Source organism: Xenopus laevis, chromosome 8L (assembly GCF_017654675.1).
Source record: "Xenopus laevis strain J_2021 chromosome 8L, Xenopus_laevis_v10.1, whole genome shotgun sequence".
In the NCBI taxonomy this organism is placed as follows: domain Eukaryota; kingdom Metazoa; phylum Chordata; class Amphibia; order Anura; family Pipidae; genus Xenopus; species Xenopus laevis.
The window spans coordinates 73,336,036-73,359,588 of NC_054385.1; the positions used below are offsets into that span (position 1 = coordinate 73,336,036).

The 23,553-nt window shown below is 37.2% G+C and overlaps 1 protein-coding gene across 2 annotated transcripts in view; it reads left to right on the forward strand.

Moving 5' to 3' along the window:
• The window catches only part of ylpm1.L (YLP motif containing 1 L homeolog), a 40,566-nt gene extending 21,205 nt beyond the window's left edge, over positions 1 to 19,361 (forward strand). The window contains exons 11-21 of one of the 2 annotated variants that reach the window (XM_018230337.2): positions 30 to 166; positions 255 to 317; positions 633 to 752; positions 5,052 to 5,228; positions 5,327 to 5,410; positions 6,127 to 6,210; positions 7,246 to 7,329; positions 8,206 to 8,257; positions 18,240 to 18,367; positions 18,699 to 18,856; positions 19,128 to 19,361. In XM_018230337.2, coding sequence (XP_018085826.1) covers positions 30 to 166; positions 255 to 317; positions 633 to 752; positions 5,052 to 5,228; positions 5,327 to 5,410; positions 6,127 to 6,210; positions 7,246 to 7,329; positions 8,206 to 8,257; positions 18,240 to 18,367; positions 18,699 to 18,845 — 1,076 coding nt within the window. In that variant the 3' untranslated portion in view covers positions 18,846 to 18,856; positions 19,128 to 19,361. Of the gene's footprint in view, positions 1 to 29; positions 167 to 254; positions 318 to 632; positions 753 to 5,051; positions 5,229 to 5,326; positions 5,411 to 6,126; positions 6,211 to 7,245; positions 7,330 to 8,205; positions 8,258 to 18,239; positions 18,368 to 18,698; positions 18,866 to 19,127 lie in introns of both variants that reach the window. The other variant, XM_018230336.2, reaches the window with a different exon arrangement.
• Positions 19,362 to 23,553: the final 4,192 nt, after the last annotated feature.

The window sequence follows — 23,553 nt, forward strand, 5'->3', positions numbered from 1 at the left end:
CATTCATTTTTGATTTTGTTATCTCATAGGTGAGCGTAGAGGATTCCCTGAAGAGAGGCCGCCTATGCATCCTCCTTTGCCAGCCCCAAAACCAGAAAAGAAACCAGAGAGTAAAAATGTGGATGACCTGTTAAAAAAGCCTGGGAGAGACAGTAGACCAGAGAGGGTGAGTGAATTATTCCAGAAGCGAACCCTTCAGTAGGTTGTGGATTAAAAAAAAATGTACAATAAACACCAGTTTTTATCCGTCTCAGATTGTCGTCATCATGAGGGGCTTGCCAGGCAGCGGTAAAACTCATGTTGCAAAGTTGATCAGGGTAAGTTAATTTTTTTTTTTTTTTTTTTTTTTAAATTCAGTTGCTTGTGCTAGCATTTGTCAGGTGTTATTTCACTTGCAGACACATTATTCCATTTTCCCATGTTAGATTGCCTGATGAGTGCTTTTAGTAGATTGCATCTAGGGCGGTGGGCCTAAAACACGTAATTGGCTAACTTCTACCAGAATTGCCAAAAAACCCCAATTTTCCAGTGTGCCACTTTGTTCACTGAAGTTTTGTTGAGACAATCCTGCTAATTGTAATTCCTCCTCTTCAGAAATATAGTAACACTTTTTTTTTTTTAATGCTTCAAAGGATAAGGAGGTTGAATGTGGTGGTCCGGCTCCCCGTGTGCTAAGTCTTGATGATTATTTCATCACTGAGGTTGAGAAGGTTGAGAAAGACCCCGATTCTGGCAAGAAAGTTAAGAAAAAGGTAATAGCATTGTAAAAATAAGATCAAAATCTTTTAGTATTAAATAAAGTGTAATAATTTTTGTGAAAATGCTTGGTTTGACTTTGACCAAAAATTTTAGTCCACCCAAAAGTTTAACCCTGCAAATAATGTTATAGAGAGGACACCAACAACTAGAAGTACACTCTTCTGTTTCTTACATAAACTCAACCCACAACCCTAACCTTCAAAAGCTTAACCCATACACGACCCTAACATGAAAAAAGTGTCCTGTGCAATAAAGTGATTCTGTGCTTACAGTCAACCATGTCGATTATAAAAAAGTGCATATTAAAGGAATTATTAAGGGTAAACATAAAAACTTGGTAAATAGATAGGCTGTGCAAAATAAAAAATGTTTCTAATATAGTTAGTTAGCCAAAAATGTAATGTATAAAGGCTGGAGTGACTGGATATAATAGCAAGAACACTACTTTCTGCTTTGCAGCTCTCTTGGTTTCCACTTATTGGTTACCAGGTAGTGACCAATCAGATACTTGAGTGGGGCACATGGGTCATAACTGTTTGCTTTTGAATCTCGCCAGCATGCTGAGGATCAATTGCAAAATAACGAAACAGTTATGTCCCATGTAGCCTCCCTTCAAGCCGCTGACTAACTCAGTTAGAGAGCTGAAAAGCAGAAAGTAGTATTCTGGCTATAATGTTAGATATCCAGTCACTCCAGCCTTTATACATTACATTTTTGGCTAACTAACTATATTAGACACATTTTTTATTTTGCACATACAATCTATTTACTCAGTTTTTATTTGTACACTGAATTGTTCCTTTACTATCATGTGCATTCATAATATATGTTACTTATGCCATGTATACAATCCACAGTATATGCGATAATATGATATATATTAAAATACATTAATGCAATGTATAAAAGATGACATGTCACATAAAACATAAAAAAATGCGCTGCGCAGATTGTTACTCTTGTTTTTTGTGTTTTTTTTGTTTACTGGCTAAGTTTCATAATTATCTATTCTACTACTCTAGACCCACATGAATAGCCAGATATAGTATATCACTTTCACAGTCAGGTTTGTCAGTTACAGGCACAATGAGCATACAGTGAAGTAAAGTCAATATGGTAAAAACATACAATTAATTGAAATGCATCTAAGAGAAATCCAAATATCTCCAAATACATTGGTTCACAGAGAACAATTCAAGGATAGTGAGTATTGGTTCACAGAAAACAGTTCAAGGATAGTGAGCTATTCAGGCCCCTAGGGGCCATAGAGTTCAATTCATATGTCCAAAAAAGAATTAAATGTAAAAATTGAACCATTGATGTGGAACAAATTTTTTTTTTAAATCAGTTTAAATCCTTCAGGGCCTCAAAAGCTATTGAAGCCACATATAACAACAACAATAAAAAAGTCCTTTATGTATTCATCCGTGTGAGTGTGCTTCTCTACGCGCTGCAATCCCTGTGCTGGAGTGCCAAAGGTTACTAATACAAAAAGAGGTAGCCGGAGAGCACTTGTTTCTTTAGTTAAAAGGTCATCTCTTTATTTGCAGACATTTACTGCACAACATGTTTCGGCTACACAGGCACCTGATGAAGGCCTGTGTAGCCGAAACATGTTGTGCAGTAAATGTCTGCAAATAAAGAGATGACCTTTTAACTAAAGAAACAAGTGCTCTCTGGCTACCTCTTTTTGTATTAGAAGCCACATATAAATTAATTATCAGATGGCATTACACTCCGGTACGATTAAGCAAATGAGCTCAAATCAGTCCAGTTTGTGCTGGAGGTGCAATGCCACAGAAGGTACCCATCCCCATGTTTGGCTCACATGCTCAGCCCTTGAACAATTCTGGGCCCCCATAATTACTATAATTAATAAAATAACTAATTCTAGTCTGGATATCAACAATCCCACACAAATGTTATTTGACCTCTCTATTATAGAGGACAAAATAATTTCAAATAACCTTACTCTACACTTAATGCATCCAGCAAAAGCACTTATACAAAAAAAAATGGAAATCAACAGAAGCTCCAATGCTCGTAGAGTAGTTTTCCGCTGTGGAAGATATCAAACAGATGGAAGAAATTATCCATATAATACATAATAAGAGTACTCTGTTTTGGGAATTGTGGTCTCCCTGGATACATTTCTGGGAATCTTTAAACCTCTAAATATAATAACGTTGGTATTTTCCACTGGTTATTATTGCTCGTTAAGCGTTAACTAAATGAGAGAAAATATTCATGACACAACCGTGGGTTATTTTATGCTTATTAGTCTTATAATGCTCTTGAATTGTTATTAATTGCATATTGATTAATTGTTATCAAGCTTCCCCTCCCTTTTTCTTTTTGTATCCCCCTTCTTTTTTCTTCTTCTCTTCTTAATAATTTTTGAAAACTATAAAATAAAGAATATATATAATTCATATGTCCAAAATGCCTCCCTTTGTAATAAAATACCATCAATGTTGCCACCTTTTGGTAAATCTGAAACACAATCAATAGGCATACATGTAAATTAAAATGTATGCCTATTGATTATGTTTCAGATTTACCAAGAGGTGGCAACATTGATAGTATTTTATAACAAAGGGATTCATTTTGGACATATGAATTGAACTGTATGGCCCTAGGGACCTGATTAGCTCACCATCCTTGAACTGTTTTCTGTGAACCAATGCATTTGGAAACATTTGGACTTCTATTAGATGAATTTCAATTAATTGTATGTTATTATAGTATTATTGACTGTATTTCACTGTATGCAGCTTGTGCCTGTAACTGACATACCTGACTGTGAAAGTGATGTATTGTACCTGGCTATTCAAGTGGGTCTATTTCGATCACATCTAGGTTCACTTAGATTACATGCACTTGGGCATGTCGTGTGGTTAAATAAAAGATCTTGGTTTAAATCTGACATTATGCTGCTACTCCAAAACACTTTGCTATAGGCACCATCTCTCCCTTCTATACCAGTTCTCCCACAGTCCCTTCCCAGAGACTATTATCCCACTGTTACCATAGACACCATCTCTCCCTACTATACCTGCTATCCCAAAGCCACAGTCTCTACCCAGAGACTATCTCACTGCTACTATAGGCACCATCTCTCCCTACTATACCTGCTATGCCATAGTCTCTTCCCAGAGACTATTATCCCACTGCTACTTTAGGCACCATCTCTCCCTACTATCCCACAGCCACAGTCCCTTCCCAGAGACTATTATCCCACTGTTGCTATAGGCACCATCTCTCCCTACTATACCAGTTCTCCCACAGTCCCTTCCCAGAGACTATTATCCCACTGTTACCATAGACACCATCTCTCCCTACTATACCTGCTATCCCACAGTCACAGTCCTTTAACCTTTCTACCCCAAATTTCACATTGCATGTACCGTACCTGTGCTGTACATATGGAAGTCCAGTGGGTGCTGAAGTACAACTCTCAGAAACCCATAAAAACAATTGTAGTATATGAGTGTAACCAGTAGCAGTGGTGTGGTGAAAGTTGTAGTTCAGTATTTGCTAAACAGATATGCCTACGTAAAATAAAGTGAGGGTCCCAAGTCCCTAATGAACCACGTGCCCTTACCTTGGCTGTGTCCTGCAGCCTGGGGTGTGGTAATAGGAAAGGTGGGCAGGGCGGTCTGTTACAAAGAAGCCACTCAAAGGAGAGGATGACAGAGCATGATGCTGGAAAGGCGGGGCAGTCTTAAAAGTACCCGGGTCCGGAAAGGTTAGTGGGAAAGGGTCTGGTGACTGTCACTCTAAAGAAGATGATCCCGGCAAGGTGGTGGAGCCATGTGATGTATGGGAGGAGTTTGGTGACTGGAAGGAACTGCTGCTGCTGGAAAGTTCTCGGGAGAGCTGGAGACTGCTGGACTTTTCCCTGACTCGTGATATTATAGATAGAGCCAGGGAGGTGTCAGTGGCCAGTGCTAACCTCGTACGTCGCAGCTGAACGGCCAGTATAGGAGGAGCGGGTACATGTGGGGTCACTGCTCGGGGCACGAGGGTAGCATTGGGTATTTTAGTCGTGCTGCTCTGCTCCACTCTTCAGCCCAGCCGGGCCCCAGATTGCGGTCTACCAGGAACATTACTGTGATCTACTGGTAGGCCGCAATCGACGTCCTGGGCACCCCTGTCCTAGACCTTATATGTAAAACCTTTTTAGTTTGGATTTCAAGTAGCGTTTGAAATTTCATAGGGATGGAAAATTTCTTGTTTAGATGTATGATTCTATGAGACAAGTAGTTACTAGAAAATATGTTTCTTGACAGGTGATGGAGTATGAGTATGAGCCAGAAATGGAGGACACTTATCGAAGCAGCATGTTTAAAACATTCAAGAAAACACTTGATGATGGCTTTTTTCCATTTATCATTTTGGACAGCATTAATGACCGTGTTCGACATTTTGAGCAGTTCTGGAGTGCAGCTAAAACTAAAGGATTTGAGGTGTGTTCTGTATATTCAAATCAATGGCAAAAACAGCAGAGGATTATATGGGGAGAGTATTTCAGGCCGGATATTAATCCAAATATTTCACTATACAGGTTTATCTTGCTGAGATGAGTGCAGACACTCAAGTATGCGCTAAAAGAAATGTACATGGACGCAAGCTTAAGGAAATCAGTAAGGTAGGACAAGTACATGACACCATCACCAAAATTATTTATAGTTGTAGCCAAGACTTATGATGTGCCTTATACAAATAAAGAAGCATTCTTGTTGAATAATTATGTTTTTTAGGTGGTAGTATATTTATAAATGAAGGGTGCTGACATTTACAATATAATGTACTGATTATCAGACTTTTTTGGGTTTCAGGCCCCCATTTTTTTCAGATCATGCCAAAAACTTACTACCAAACAGTAACTAATGCTTTATACAATACTTAGTTTTAGGTGGCTTGTAATATCTTCTCTCATGGCCCAAAAACACACATACACACATACACACACACTTTCTTCAGCTGCAGCACAATGAAAGCCAGATGATCTCTGGGTCAAATCACTCAATATTATTCTCGACAGCTTTCTTTATTTTATCTTGTGCAATCAAATAATTCCGTTGGATGTCAGCATCATGAAAACAGCTACGTTATTTAGCAACCATCATGAGAACAGATAATCGCCTTCATGTAAAAAAGCTTTTGTATTTCGTGCCTTGTACTTCTGCCATTTCCTCTGAGGAAGAAGCTGATCTAATATCTATGGTAGCTAGGTAATAAAACATGAGTTCTATACCAGAATTCACACAGACTCTTCGATTATAAATGACAACATACGGCTTGTTTACTTTGTTCTTTTGAATTTAACTTGACATAAATCCACCACCACCAACCCCTCCCCAGATTTCTGATCACTGGGAGACTGCACCTCGGCACATGATTCGACTTGATGTTCGATCACTGCTCCAGGATGCAGCCATTGAAGAAGTAAGTGTCATAGTATAATTTTTTTTTTTTTTTTTGAAGGAATACTGTATGTTTAAGTAGTTGTCCACGGTTTTACGAATTACAGGGGAATACCAACATAGTGCTGTAGTATCCATTTGTACAGATTTTTAGCAACTGTAATACCTTTATAGATGTCATCACAGACTCCATTGAACACTAGGTCATAACTGGAAAGCTAATTATAAATAAGTTATTGACTAATCATCTTGATACATGGGAAGTTTAAAGGGGCGCTGTGGTATTTATAGTTAGTAAATAGTTTTGTTTGTACATGGAGGTTAATGTCAACTTCTCATTATGAGGTAAGATGGCAGTTTTCTGGGTATTTGATTCAACCCTCCTCAATTTTTTGCCATGCTGATTTAGCACTCCTCTTTCAGAAGCTGCAGTGTTGTTGCACTGCTGGGATAGGGAAAATACTATCTGGGCAAACCCCCTCTTTTGAGTGAAATCTGCACTCACTTCCTTATCCGCTGATGGACCATGTATAGGCTCACATGGTACATCGGCAGATCAGAATTTCATACCTGCTTGATTCCCGAAAATACAAATACATGGATATTGACCAGGATTGGCGGTGAAAAATAAAGATCAATCAAAAAGTGCCCATGCCAAGCCATGTCCTCACAGAAGAAAGCGACAGGAAAGGAAAAATTTCAGCCAGTGTGTGGGGGGTTTTGGGGGTAAATTATTACGTGCCTCCACTGCCTCTCTCGCTTTATTAGAACAGCTGTTGCTGAAGGCAATGGTACTGTGTGATTCTGCAAAAAAACGAGCAGTCCTACCTGCCTCATGTTCTCAGTAAAACTGATTGCAAAAAGGTTTTGGCACACAGCTAAAATATATATTGAGTTGTCCGCATGCCCAGACCTAACCCAATACATATGCATCCCTTCAATCTTGCTTCTCAATCCACTTCACTTCACTTCACTCCCCTTTAAAAGTTGCATTTGTTGCAAAAAAATAAGTGTTACGGAGACAAATGCTTGAGATTTGCCAATTTTTCCCATATAGGTTGAAATGGAAGATTCTGAACCTAGTGTAGAGCCGCAAAAAGAAATCAAGAAGCAGCTACCAGAGGAGGAGGAGAGTGATCGGGTAGGATTGTTTTTAAACCACTGGTATATGTTGGGTGTATTTTGCCCCCTTTTGACTTACACAGTCTGGCATGAAATTAGGAAGAACTGCAGCTCCCCTTATTTTCTTACCTGTCAGGGCTTTATCCACCCTACAAAGAGAGGCATTGGCAAATACAATTAAGAGTTTGGGTAGACTGACTTCAGTCTGATAAGATCACAACTGTCCCACAAAGTGCCTCACAAAATGCCATATATGGCCAGATGATCAGGAATTGTGAATTGCCAAACTTGGATGTGCCTGGTCACCTTTAGCACTTCCCTTGCACTTGATTTTCCTGTATGTTTCTTTGCAATTCTTTCATATTTTCTTTTATTACCACTAGTGTTCAGGTTATGAGGTGGTTGAGCATTTTCTCCATATAGTGCCATGTTTGCTGCTTTATCTATGGTTTGACCTTTATGTTGCCTTTTTAATATTTTACCCCAATTCCCTGTAGCTTCTTGACAATTATTTTAATTCTTGTTTTTTACTTTTATTGTCCTATCATCTGTTTTTTTCCCATATTACCATGTCTTGCTGGCATTGCTCCAATTTGACATATTTTGACATATTTAATATATTTGCACTTCCATTGGCTGAGTAATACTTCTGTTTACTGAATACCACCCATTTCATTTTTTGTTTTGTTCCCTGAAACCTAAGTGTCTATCTCATCCCCCTATTATATCATGTCATGTCTATTATATATTCTAATTTAGTTTTGCACTTCCAATGTGTTAACACTTTTTTTCTTTTTTTCCTCTTGGTTTTACTAATGACTGTTTTATATCCAGTGTACAAACCACTAAAAGCTGGGTGTATTGCTAACTCTTTTAGCTTCTCTCTGTAATCTAGGTATATATTTCAAAAAGCAAATGGGAAATGGATACTTCTGAAGCCAAGCTTGGTGAGTATCCAGTGGGTGCTTTTGTCCATTTCAAACCCAATTCAGTTCTATCACACACATTTACATTTTAAACTGAATTGGTAATGAAATAAGTAAAACCTCAGTGTGTTGAAGTGATACTGTTGACAGAATATGAAAACCATGTACAATGTTGTGTAAAATGTATTTTTGTAAACGTTTTGACTTTTTTAAAAAATTTTATTGCTAAAGAAATGGTTGTTGTATGCATTTCCTGCTACTCGCTATTCACTATTTCCTGCCACTATTCCTGCAGGCACATATACACATAATCACCACCGTTCTTCCAGGCACACATACACAACATTTCCAGTAATCCTGCAGGTGCATTCAGATATATTTTCAAGTAGTCTTGCACTACTATTGTAAAAGACAAGACAATCAAATTTGTGGCCTTTTGTAACTGTAAACCATGTTTATTCATAATAGTGAGAGCTGAGAGAGAGAGAGAGAGAGATTTTTTTATATATATATATTTTTTCCAAAAAAAACCAGCAACACCGGGATATTTTTCAAAATCAAAAAGCATGTCTTAGCCAACGTAACGTTTCGGTCCCCACTGGGACCTTTCTCTCTATTTGTGTGTGTATCGATATAATCTATATATTTATGTGTGTGTATCGATATGTATATAATATAATATTTTACTTAAAGGTAAACTGAACAACAAAGCCCTGCCAGAGATTATTACAGACCAATAATTGGTCAGCAATGGATCTGGGTCTGCCATTAGTTCCTCAATGTTTTGGAAAAATAGTTATAGCATCTATTTGCTTGTTAATCTTGGTGGCCAAGTTCTTTATTGTGGGTCAAGGATCAACAAACTTGGTTTACCAAAAAAAAAAAAACATTTTTAAATACATTAAACCACAACAGATTTTAAAATCCCAACACTCCTGTCCATGTCATTACTAAGGGGGTTATTTATCAAAGGTAGAGTTTTTATATACCTCGTATGAACTCACAACTGGAATGGTTTATTTTTTAAGAAAAAACTCGATTCAGCAAATTCAAATTGCAAAACCTGAAAACTCGATTTCATTGAGTTTTCGGTGAAAAAAAAAACTCCACTTGATGGAGTTTTCAGGGCAAACCCCTCCCAAAATACTCGAACATCATGAAGGCTATTAAGATCTTTAGAAGGTTCAAGGGACCGTTACCATTGACTCCTACATGACTTTGACAGGTTTTATCTAAAAAAGATTTTCATGGAAAACACAACTTAAACCTTAATAAAAATGTATACATTTATGATTACTTAAAAACCTGCTAGAGTACAAAAAGGAGAACTTAAATCACTCCACAAAATTAAGCATACTTAATAATACTTAAAGCAGTAAAAGCTTGCTACAAATAATGAAATTCCACTAGATTTGGTTTGGCAAATTATATCCCCATGTGTTATTAAAGAAAAGAGTCCCTAAATTCTATTTGAATGTATATATTTGTAATATGTAAAAAATGTGATTTCTGGATACCCCAAGATATAATTTGTGCATACTAGTATTCATGGCTAACATTGTGCCCATGCAAAAAAAAAAACCCATTATGTTTCACAAAAGCATTTAACACTAACCTCACAAAAATCCTAAACTATTTTAGTAAGTACAGAAAAATAAGAATTTAAAATACTCAAAAACTTGCACATCATTTTTACTAAAATTTCGTAAAATAGATTTATAAGTTGCATTTTACAGCATGAGAATGTAATAAGTATGGATGCACCAGTTCATCGTAATAATTTGATACCACTTGCATACGGTTACTGTTCATAGCTATAAACATGTCTGATACTTCAGCCTATGCAATATAATCTGAGTAACTGTTCACTTCACGACACAATACATATAAATTTAAAAAAAAGAAACAAAAGAATTCAAAATAGGAAAAGCCTTTTTACACCAAAGGCACCAAACTAAACTATTTATTAACATTCCTTCATCATTCCTTTCACTAGCTCTGGAGCACAAAGGCAAAATGTTGTAAATATTCTGAAATCTGATTTAAAATGATAACCATAATTAGGCTTCTAAAATGTAACCTCTAAAGATCCAAAAATGTAAATTGTGTTTCTGCAATAAAAACTGAAATTGCAGGGCTTGTGTAGCAAACATACTGATATAACCCCTACAAGTTATATCTATTTGAAAATAACTGGTTGGAAAGAATACAATGTTTATACAGCTCTATGAAAAAATGGCAAAAATCAAATATTTGATTACATTTGTGATTTGAGGGCAGTCTGACCATACACTGGATAAATATTGTGCTAACTGTATTAATATGAATATCCGTGTTTTCTCAATTGCTAAAGAAGTATGCAGCACTTTCTGGAAGCTATCTAATGTATCTGCCAGTACATTCAATGCAAGGAATTCCTAAACTTCATAGCTGTCACTTTTTACAAAAAAGTTGCACCTTAAAATGAAATACCCCTTTTTCCGAACATCCCGGTTGTGTTCTTTGTAAAGATTTATTGGTTTCATAAGGTGTCTGTTTTGTATGGTCTCCTTGCATAGTGAGCAAATCGCCCCTTAAAGGTCAACAGAAGTATTTTAAAGGGGTAGATAGTGCAGATCATTCCTTTCTCTCTACCTATGTTATGTACACAGGTGTAGCTGCACACAGTCCAACACCATGCCTGTCAGTCTAGCTGCATGAAGAAGCAGATGTGAGTGCATCTGCATCTCTCTGCCTGTGTGCAAGCAAGAGAGAGAGAACGGATGGCCCATGGCCCTAGGTTAGACCCCCTCCCAAGCTAGGGACAACAGACCCTCAAATCTGCTTTATTTGCCTACCTGTTATTGAAAAAAAGAGAAATGAGGCCAAGATGGCGGTTGCAAAGTTTGAAGTCCTCTTCCCGTCATTCTTAGCCAGGAGCAAAGGATTGTCCAAACTTTCAGCACATGTAGTGAACACCAAGTTACCTTTATGTTTTCACAAACACCCTATCATATTGCAGCTACACAAATTATAAATTTCTGATCTAAACAAACAAAACACATGATGCACATTGTCAACACTCTCTATATACACTAATGCCTGTGTATGGTACTCTAAAAATAGACTAAATGGCAAAAGACATGTTGAGTTTATTTCTCAAACTCTTAAAAATACACTTTGATGCCACAGCCAAATAGCCGCACATGTCGAGTGTCTCTTGCTGCAGAGTAAGTAGTCGCTTGGCAATAATACTCTTGCTATCGTTTAAGAATATGTTTAATGTTCCTGTCATTTTTACTTGTGGTATTGAAAGGGGTTAAAAGGTATTTAAAAAATTGGGGGCTTATGAATCAAATTGCCTCTGTTTCCACATATAATGAAAATTTTTCTGTAATTTACTTGTGATTGCCAACTGCTGATTTGGGAGATAGTTGAATACATTTTTACAGTGCCGAAGTATATGAACTAAAATGCATACATTCAAAAACAGCAAACATTATTTTAAAATACATCTAAAAGAGAATTAAAAAGTAGTACAATCAGAGAAAATATTATGTACTAACGAGTGTAACTGACTTTTAAATATTAATATGCTATATTGCCAATTCTAAAGGTACAGGTATCTCCAAACAGTAATATAATTAACTATGCCATTTAAAGCATTTGCTTTTAAAGAAAAACTTTTTTGCTCTGTGTTTGTAATTTGCCACAGCCGTTCCATCCTATTAACGCATAAGAGGCAACATATTCTGCAGCACTGTATGGTAGTTGGGTGTTTATATTGAATATGCAGGTTACATACAAATATTGATCAATACTGAAGCATGAAAGATGACCTTGCTATGTAAATCAAATGTGCTTAAAACAAAGCTTTCCTAACTGTATATGTGTGTATAAGTGTGTGTTTTTTCTAAAGCTATGTAAACAAAGTAATCTGGCAGATAAGTTTGGCTACATGTTTAGCAGCAACATTTCCAAGTATACACCCAAATCCTGTTTTTGCCAGTTGTTGAAATGACCAGGACAGGTTCAAATGTCTGGTAATTTCAAACAATCACATGAGATTTGATATCTGCAAGCCCAGGCCTATTACATCACAGTAATGGCCTACCACTTCCTTGTAGTATTACTGAATTGGTCACCCATGCTGTAGGCAGCTTAAAGGATAAATAAACCCTATATCCCAAACCATGTATGTATATGTTTGGCATATCTCCCCCACCCAAATCACGTCATTTGTACTACATATATGCATTTTGTTTGCCAGCGCCATCACATTTTCTTAAAACAAATAGCGGCCAGCAGCCATTTTCATTGCTGACATTTACATCTTCAAAGAGCACATGTGTGTTGTAAAGTTAATGCAATCAAGAATTTAGGCTTACACAGGCAGAACTTGCTTTTGAAAAAAAAAAATTCTGTTCGGATTGTCGAATGTAATGGTTAAACTGAGCTCAGAATAAAAATTAAGAGCAGGCGCTAGAGTTTCTATGGAAACGAACAATGACCTCTCATCATTGGTTGCTAGACTGGATGGTGTGTTTAGTAATCTGAGTTGAGAAGAACTGAGCATGCTCAGTAACCAACAGTCAAAGTAGGGACAAGGGAGCTTGAGGAGAAGGAATTCTAAGTTAAGTGGATCCTGTGTCCTTACTATTAGCGGTTTAACAACAGTTCACTGATGAAATGTTTTTGTGGGGGTTTACATATCCTTTAACAGAAGTCTTCCAGTTCTGACACTGCATTAAAAGTTCACTGCTCCTTGCCCTGCTGGATGACATTAATCTGAGGGACAGATGTCATTACATGGGGTCTAAATAACGAGCCGTCATTGCACCACATTCTTCCAAAAAAGAACATTTCTTAGTGTAAGTGTGAATCCCATTTACCCTAAAAAGAAAATAAAAACATTTTTACTTAGATTTGAAATCATAGTGAGCATAGAAAAAATGTATACCTATAATAGGATTACAAAAAACTACAACCTAGTGTCAGATATTGTCACCACTGATTCTCTTTAATACATTTATGAAAAAGAAAAAGCAAGTGGTAAAAACACACCCTAGTATTGGTAAAAAAAATTATTTCAACAAAATACATTTTAATTAAAAATCACTTAATTCTGTAGGTACACTTCCCCTATAAAAATACAATTCTTTTACCTTAAGAGCAACTAATAATACCTGACTGGCTGGCCAGATTAAATTAGAATCAAACAAAAGCTAAATCTAAAAGAAAACATCTAAAAGCTGCAGTTTTATATACTCCTGTTATAAAGCATACATATAAAAATATCACCAAAAACATGTTCTATTGAATGAGAAATACATTCAGGCAGTTTATCTTGGTAGTTATGATGGTAGATAGGGTAATTGTGTTTAGCCAATTTGACTTAATCTTATGACAATGTAACAGGCAGGACAAAAACTTCTGCTAACTTTCTGCAGTAAAACACAAGTTCTGACTGTACATAACATATAAATACACTTTTAAATATATCAATATGTTTGGAAATAGGATTTTTTCTCTGTAAGCCAAATAAACAGTTGTTGCAGACAAAACTGTTGCATCGGTATGCGCAACCACCAACAGTACTGTGCCAGGAGACCAAACAGCTTATATTTTTTAATGTAAACCTAAACATAACCTAATGTAAACTTAACCTAATTACATGTCAAAAAATCTTAGCAAATTGGCATATACAGATCAATAAATATTTTGGTTTTCAGAAATTAATTAGGCCAAAATTTTGTGATGTACCAATTCCTTTACTTACATGTGACATAAATAAGCAAGGTAAAATATGGGTTCCAGCTGTGTGGTTTGAGATTTCTAGGACTTAAATAAATGCATTTTATTTTGTGATTATCCGATGGCACATATTATTAGAAAAAAAATTAGTTCAGGAATACACGTCACCAGCCAGGATATTGGTATCCTGGCGACATACAGTATTTGGGATATAAGATAACACAAAAACATATAAAATTTAGCACACATTGCGTAGAAAATACAATGTATGCCATAGGTCTTAAAGGAGAACTAAACCCCCCACTGTGAAAAGTCCCCGCTGGCCCCCTCCCTGCCACCCCCCTGCTCAGTGTTATCCCAGATTTGTGTCCCCTTGTAGGATTAATGACGCACATGCAGAGTGAGCACAGAGGAGCTCATGGGCGCCATCTTTGGTGCTCCGGTAATTACGTAAAGTGAGCGCTGTATTGGTGCATGCGCAGTTGGAGCAATCTTCTGGTTCGCGACAACTGTGCATGCCCCGGAAGTGACAGAAATTGTGGGGGTGAGGAAGAAGACCCGAAGACTACCGAAATGCCAAAAGATGGCGCCCATGAGCTCCGCTGCGCTCACTTTGCATGTGCGGTCAGTAATCCTACTGGGGACACAACACTTACCAGGGGGAGGCAGGGAGGGGGGCAGTGGGCACTTTTCACTGTGGGGGTTGAATTCTCCATTAAACTACTTGTGCTAAGTGTAGTTCTCTATTCTATGGCCCATCTCCTATAGAGTCATTTGACACCCAAGAATCAAAGAAACACAGCCATTTAACATGTTGCAACCAAAACTTTCATATTTACAGCTTCACTGCAGTATCCTTTACAAAATATATGCACTACATCAGTTATTACTATATTCTCTGACCAAGTCTAGATTACATTTTAACCTTCAGTGTGGTGGGGAGGGGAAACTTGGGAATTGGTGATAAGGGAGGGTAATGGTGGGTCACTATCTGTATTCCAATATATGGTAATTTTTTGTCTATATGCTGTAAACATCTTTCACATTGATTGTTCATCTGTTCTCCTTTCCTATAGAATGTAACATGTCAAATGAATTGTCTTGCATTGTCTACAATTACATTCGGTGTTTCTAAGTGGAACTGAGAGATCGCTATGCTGTAAAGCTGATTTCCGGCCAGGTCTCTCACAAACATTGATGCATTAGTCAATTTTTATTTTAAGCAAATTAATTCATTTAAATGATTTATTTTCCTCTGTTATTATAAAACATTACTTTGTACTTGATCTTAGCTAAGCTACATAAATCCATATTGGTAGCAAAACAATCCTATTGAATTTATGTAATGTTTTTTATTTTTAGTAGACTTAAGGTGTTATCCAAATGATAGAAAATCCTGGATAACCCCAGGTCCAAAGCATTCTTAATAATAGATCCCGTACCTGTATCTGGATCTGGTTAGGTGCATCTGGCCACTAATAGTGGTTCCCATGCAACCCTAGACATCCTCTGTTCAACTGAAATCAACATAGTGCTTGAAATATAAACCTTACCCAATATTTAATAAAAGGCAATATGTTTGCTAAAGAGCAGTAACCCGTAGCAACCAAAAAGATGTTTTTCTTTTTTTAAACAAGTGACTAGTAAATACAATCTGCGGATTGATTGCTATGGGTTACTGCTTCTGGGCAAATCTATCGTCTTTTACTACATAACCTCCTAAGTGTTTTACTTGACTGCCTCAACAGCCAGTTGCTGTTTTCTCTTGGGCACCTCTAATTGCATTCCTACTGTGATATTTCCAAGAAGAAGTCAGGTGGTGAATAGCCCCCCCCTGTGCTTCCTCTATAGCTGTAAAGAACTCTATAGCCAAGCTCCTACCTGCAAGCGGGGAGGCAGGATACAGGGGGACAAAACGCCAGTGGGGTGGTGGGGGACCCAGTAGGGATCACTGTGCACTGGATCCATTTGAAGATTTTACAGTGGGGGGGCGTGGTGCACACTATTTACGCCAATTATTTTGGAAGTAGTCAGCCAAACAGTGCCCCACTCCATAGCAGTGAAAACTTTTCTTGGTTTTCTTGTTGCCTGGACAAAACCACCATAAGAACTATGGCACATATTGACCCAACATTCTGCCGCCTCATATCTGTGTGCAGTCCGTTTACACACTGTGCAGATTTCAGCTATATGATTTTTTCACAAAAGCCAAGAATATCAGTAAATCTTTATAGTACATGAGCCATGATGTAATTGGTTAAAATCTGTGCTTAGTGATGTAATTTCTTCATATATGTCACGACTAATTGAAACTTGTGTGTAATAATAATGTATCCCTGTTGCAAAATATGATGATATTGAAAATCACCTTATATTTCTCCTTATATAATATTGTAATATTTCATCTGCACAAAACTTTGCTTGATTTTAATGTAGGGAATCTCAAACTGAGACAATGGGTTACATGTAATTTAGCATTATAAGGATGTATGTTATTACCACTCCTTCCATTGTGAGGTTGCCATGGTAATTTCTACCACAGTAAAGTCAAGAAAATGGAAATCGATGGACAGTTTGCTACAGGTTACTTTTAATGGAGCCTGTGTTCAGTGAATTTTGCATTAATATTGCATTGAATTCAAGTTAAAACAGCTTCATATTTCAACTCTGTGAACTGCAACAATATTGCATATATGGTTTTTTTTTTTAATAGTTTGTTTTAGCCTGCTTAATGATGATTTTAGAATTAGAACTAGTGGTGATATTACCCTTAATTATGTAATCTGAAAGTTTGAGATGTGTGTGTAGATGCTGGGGCAGGTGGAGTATCCAGCTTTTTGGATTACCAGACCATTCACCTGGGCCCCTGCAGATTTAATTTGATGACAAAATACCCCATATAGTGCCACACATTACAAAAACACTTTTAAGGCAGAAAACCAAATGTTTCAAAAAATAGATTTCATACCTGCATTTTTGTTGACTGAACCTTAAAATGGACATGTAAATTGGAAGCAGCACTTCATTATAACAATGCTGATGCTCTACTTGGTTAACACTCCTCTGAATGAAATGATCCCTACTGTGCTTTGAGTAGTTTGTAAGGAATTATAATTGCACATGGTATATATCGCTCTGAATCATTGGCTGATTTTATTGGAGCATATTGTGTGCACTACACATGGTACACCACCAGTTTTAATAATTTGCTTATGTGAAAGGCGCAATTTACATCTCTACTCACACTTTCTCAAGCAAATAATGCGTAAAAGAGCATTAGTGAATAACTCGTTTTAATAAGGTTTTTTTATATATATATATAAAAGAAGCGCATTAAAGGAGATGTAAAGGCAAAATAATAAAATCCCATTTTTACTTTAATGAAAAATAAATCTATCTCCAATATACTTTAATATACTTTAAAAAATGTGTACCATTTTTATAATCCTGACTGTATGCAGTGAAATTCCCCCACCTTACTTCCCAGACCTTGAGCAGCTTTGTTTGTTTTGTTTAAAAGATGTTCCTGTTGAACTACTTTAGTGTGCACATTTAAAAAAGCTTATAAGCCATATATATTCTGTTGGACTGCAGTATATTTATTGGATATCCACTGCAGGTACTACCTGTCCTTTGGGAACTAAATTGGCATAAATTGTCATAAGAATTATTTTGTTATCAATTGATATAGTTTACAGAAGCTCTTTTGTGTCATTTTGAGGCTAATAGTTTTCTAGGTGTTTTATCCACCAGCAGAGAATGCCGAAAATTGTATTTTGTGGCTCAGATCTGTCTGCACAAGGTTTAGTGGACAGGTCATTTTACTTGTTGGAAATAACTGTAACGTGTGGATCGACCGCACACCCTTGCCTCACCCAGTAAGATAAGCTTGGTGAGCGACGATGGAGATTTCGGCACCCACCAAAGGAGAAAATTCAACGGCACACAAGACTGCTTTGTGCAGGGTAGGGCCTGGCCGTTTATTAGTGTGGAAGTGCAGGTTTTCGGGGCCACACCCCTTTATCAAGACTTGATTAAGGAACGTGGCCTCGAATCGTTGCATTTCTGCACTAATAAACGGCAACGGTTTGCTCTGTACAAAGCAGACTTGTTGGAAATAGTCATAAGACAAAAACCGCAAAGTTTCATGTTCCATTTTATTTACTCAAATATATGTAGTGCCACACATTTGACATTGGTAATTTAAAAAAAAAAAAAAAAAAAGCTCTTCTGTGAGACTGTTTTTGATGCAATTGTATTATTTCCTCAGATAAACTCGATGGTTTAAAAGGAAGCAAAAGGAGACGAGACTGGGAGTCTGCAGGCAACCGCTTGGAAGACTATTTGCAGCTTCCGGATGATTACGATACCCGAGAATATGAGCCTGGCAAGAAAAGGGTAAACTCTTGGTAGAGAATGCCAAATCACAACTTGATAACATCTGTTTCTTCTTTTAATGGCAAAGACATATTTATTGTTGAGATGAGCAAATATGGCTTATAGCCTCACTTAATTAACAACTAAAAGGACAGAAGACTTGCTCTAAATCTGCTGAATACATTACATAACACTGATGCTCACACTAAATCAAAAGAAACTTTGGTCTCATCCATACTATAGAAAAGCCGTCATTTTGTCCTAAAAATCACTACCACATCTGTGTTTATAGATGCAGTGAGCTTTAAGCAACAAACTTATTAGTGTGTTTTTTTTGTTTTGTTTTTGGTAGGTGAGATGGGCTGATCTAGAAGAAAAGAAAGATGCAGACCGTAAGAGAGCTATTGGGTTTGTAGTTGGCCAGACAGATTGGGAGAAGATTACAGACAAGAGTGGACATCTAGCAGAGCGAGCGTTGAACCGCACCAAATATATTTAATGTTATTTCATGTAAGAAAAGTGAGTATTTGATGTAGCTTTGTAATTTTTTTCCATCTCTGTCTTGTTGTGAAGCATAACCTATCTCGTAACTGAAAGTAGTCCCAGTGAGCTGTTACCTGTGTAGAAGTAACAGCGTTGCTTGTTTGTTTTTTTTGTATTTCCTGTCAAGCCCCAGATACCAAGCTAAATTTGAGCTGTAGTTAAACCTGATTATTTGCTTAGTTTGTCCATTTATTATGTCATTAAACAAATTACTGAGAGAAATTTCTCTTTATTTTAGGTCTTATTTAGAAGATGGCAGTCAAGCTTCTCCTGTTTAATTTCCAAGAAGAATATTTCATTTTGTGACTTCAGTAGTTTCCTGGTTACCCTAAACAGCAGAACTGGCCTTCAATAGTTATTTCATAGTTGCATGGTATCTTTGAGCTGTGAACATTATCCATTTTATACTGTATGTCTCCTAACGTGTTGCTTCTGTATTGCAAGTAAAACAATAAATATCCTTGGACACCCACACTGTCTGTGTGTATTTACTTTATCTTTGGCAAACCCCCAGGAGCACGAAATATCTGAGCAACCTAAGCAGCATTTCGGGGTTTTTTTTTTGGTTTTTTTTTATTTTACACTGAAAAGATTCAAGACCAACACTATTTACATTTAGAGCATATTTTCAAAAAGTGCCATATCCAAAAAAGATGGAACATTTTCAAATGAATATATACCTTGTATACATTGTGGGACAAAGACTCCAAGAACATATTTTTTCTAGTAAAGGTACAATGTGATATCTTCTGGTCTTCAGAAAGCTTGTAGTTCGCAATTTTTCTTAGCAAATATATCTTCTGGACAAGAGGACTCCAGAATGGATTCGTCTGGATGAAAGGACCCCTCTTATTTGGAATCTGCAGTTTATAAAAATGAAGCCGTCTTGTGTAGTTTAAGCAAAAGTTTTAATGCTTTACGAAGAAATGAGGTGTTTGTAAAGAAGCTATAAATTGATGTTTTGTATTTTATTGAATTAAACACATTTAGATCACTGCATGTATTACTGTGCGTCTGTTTTTAAAAATCCTATGCCTAGCCATTAATTATCAAATGGACAGCTTTTATTTTATTTTATATATTGGGCGTCCCTTAGGCTAGTGACACAAGGTGTTTTTGCCAGTAGCAGAAAACTGCTCTGAACCATCCTGTGGACGTAAGCAAACAGGAAGAACATCCATTTGTCAATCCACACATGGGATTGAAATCCAAATCACCTTGGGGCACATTTACCTAGGTTCGAATATCGAGGGTTAATTAACCCTCGATATTTGACCATCAAAGTTAAATCCTTCGACTTCGAATATCGAAGTTGAAGGATTTACCGCTATTCCTACGATCGAAGGAATAATCGATTAAATCCTTCGAATCAAACAATTCGAAGGATTTTATTCCATCAATCGAAGGATATTCCTTGAATCAGAAAATTGTTAGGAAGCCTATGGGGACCTTCCCCATAGGCTAACATTGACCTCGGTAGGTTTTAGGTGGCAAACTAGGGGGTCGAAGAATTTTTTAAAGAGACAGTACTTCGACTATCGAATAGTCGAACGATTTTTATTTCGAATCGTTCGATTCAAAGGTCGTAGTCGAAGGTCGAAGTAGCCCATTCGATGGTCGAAGTAGCCATATTCGAAATTCGAACTATTTTTCCTCTATTCCTTCACTCGAGTGAATGGGCCCCCTTGTGTTAGCTTTGGTATGGTGGTTTGAAGTGAACTGTTGTTTAGTCTGTCGGTGGACAATATTCGCTTTAGTGTGGAAGCATCGGAGAATTGTGGATTTATTATAAATCACATTTATATTCTTAATTACTGCCTGGCCCAAAGTTATCCTAGTCTTAATATAGATGAGAATTTAATGGGGGACTATTGAGAAAATGAAAATGTTATATAAGCTTCAGCAAACTGAAATACGAAACTTTCTAAATACAATCAATTAAACGTTATGTACAGTTTCTGAAATAGTCAAGTTCATCTAAACTATTCTTTTCTCAGAATCTGTTTCTGTTAATTTTCTCTTAATGCAGGAGTTTGGTGTCATCATTGACAGTTAGATCCAATATATCTTATAGGGGGGTTCCTTTTGCCTAGAAGATGTATTAGAGCTCACTCTATTAAAATCACCAGACACCTTGGGGCAAATTCACTAAGATTCGTAGTTGCGCCAGGCGTAACTTCGCCGCTCTTCGCCAGGCGTAGTTTCGCCTGCGCTCCACAAATTCACTAAAATCCAAAGATGCGCTCAGGGGTAGCGTAAGGTTGCGAAGTTGCGCTAGCGTTGATTCGCTAAGCGAAGCGAAGTTATGCTAGCGATGGTTAATTTGCATACGGCGCCAAATTCAAATTTCAATGGAGGAATACGTACATTCACTACAAATGCCTGGGAAACCTTCAAAACATCAAATAAATTTTTTTTTTGCCCTACACATGTGCCCACTGTATAGTTAAGTTGCCATGAGTTGGGAAATGTAGGGGGGAAGGAGGGAAGCCCCAAAAAAAATTTCGATCTTTTTCAGCCTATCACCCATAATATAGAAAGAACGCCAGCGTTTTTTGGGACTTAGAAAAAAATTGAACTTTTTTTGAAGCAATCCCTATCTACTCTATTGCGCTTCGCCTGGTCTGAGGTGGTGAAGGAAGTCTAGCGTAAAAGGTAGCGTTCAGTACACTGCGCGCGTTAGTGAATTTGCGTAGTTACGGCCGTAGCGCAAATTCGCCAGGCGTAAGGGTGCGAAGTAAGACTAGCGAATGTACGCCAGCGTTCGTTAGTGAATTTCTAAATACACCTGCTAGGAAAAGAAGCCCCCCCCCCATAAGATATATTGGATGTAACTGTCAATGATTATCTGGCACCCAACTGCTGCATAAAGACAGAATGAAGAGAAACAGATGCTGAGAGAGGGATAGTGAACATAAATAGGATTATTTCAGAAACAATGCAGAATGTTTCTCTAGCGACAATTCTTTTTCTTTTGAACAACTATCTTGTGGTCCTGAAAGGATTACATTTCTGCCTCTCAAGAAAGAGACCTCCAGATCCTGCACACCTTGAATATTTTTTTTCCAGTGGATAGACATCATAACTTTAATCCCTTTGGATAAGAATATAATTACTCCGTGACTGACAGCATAACTTCTCTGGTGATTATAAACACTTGCAAGTGCACATTATGAATTATTATGCCAAACCTTGTAGATCTGTCTGACACAAAGAAAAAAATAAAATTTTGAAACTTTACATTTTCTGGAATATTTTATTATATCCAGAGTAATACACATTTTCTGTAGTGTATTAAATCTTTATAGTTTTATGTTGTATAAACCGATAAAGTGGGTTTTCCAATATATACACCACCACACATACTAGGTTTTTAATTCTGCATCTTCTGGGTTTTTTTTTTCACACTTATGTCTTTAATGTCCAAGCAAGACTTTACTTTAAATATTTTGTATATTTGCCTCCTTTATATGAATAAATTGCTGATTTCAACCTAGTGTGTAGGCCATTTATTTTGCTATGTGCAAATATTGTTAGGTGTGCGTCACAAGAATTCCTTTATATATGGCATTCATTCATACTTTACCTTCTCTGTATATAAGGGAATGCCACCTACTCTCTTTATATATTTTGGTCCTGTCCTAAGAGTGATTTTCTCCCATAAGTATAATTGTATTCCTGTAGGGTAACACACTTCATGATGAGTGGTATTAAACTTGTGTTTTTTCACAGACCCAAATGAAAAAATGGAAAGTAGAAGGATGAAAACATTTAGCCTGCAGTTAATTTACATGAGAATTACATATGTGAAGCTTCCAGTACAAATGGGAGACAAAACTCACTAATAAGCATTACCCAATCCCTTCTTTTCTGAGGTATAGGGGTTTATACAGCGGATGTGGGGGAGGGTTTAGATTTTTTTTTACCATTCCTCTGCAAACTCTGTAGGAGTACTAGGTTATTAGAAAGCTTAGGAAGTTAGTCCATCTGTAGCTATGCTCCATTTTATTTATATGATATTTGGCTAACTTATTAGAAGGGAATTGTAAGACATGAGAAAGAGTGGGAGTTGATAAGAAAGGTTTGACTAGCTAGCCTGATAGTGTTGCCACCTAGTACATTTTTAAAAGTTTTGGCAGAAAACAATGGTGCCTTTGCTACTTTTTTCAGACATGCCACTGCTTTTTGTTTCTAAGGGAAGAGACAAACGTGAAGATTGGGGGAGATTAGTCACCCGGCGACAAATCTCTCCCGAAAAGCCTTCTTGCCGGATAGAATCTAAATTGCCGGCGGGATGGCACTTGGAACGCTTCGTTTTCTAAAGTCGCCTGAAGTTTCCTTGTGCGGAGACGTCTGAAAGGAAAACCCCTTGAGTGCCATCCCGCCGTCAATTAGAATCTTCTTGGGGAGATTAGTCGCCCGAAGAAGAGGCAATTTGTCGCTGGGCGACTAAATCTCCCCGAATCTTCTCATGTGTCTATGCCCTTAGTGATGCTGCTATAGATTGTATGTGACTGGATGTTGGAATGTTACAGCAGTATTCAGAGGGGGGTATTTCTCCCAAAGTTTACCTCCCCCTCTAAAGTCCAGTCTATGAAATAATCTCTCTCATAACTGGGGGCAATGTCTAAGGAAATGTAACAATTGAAACAAATGTGTCCATA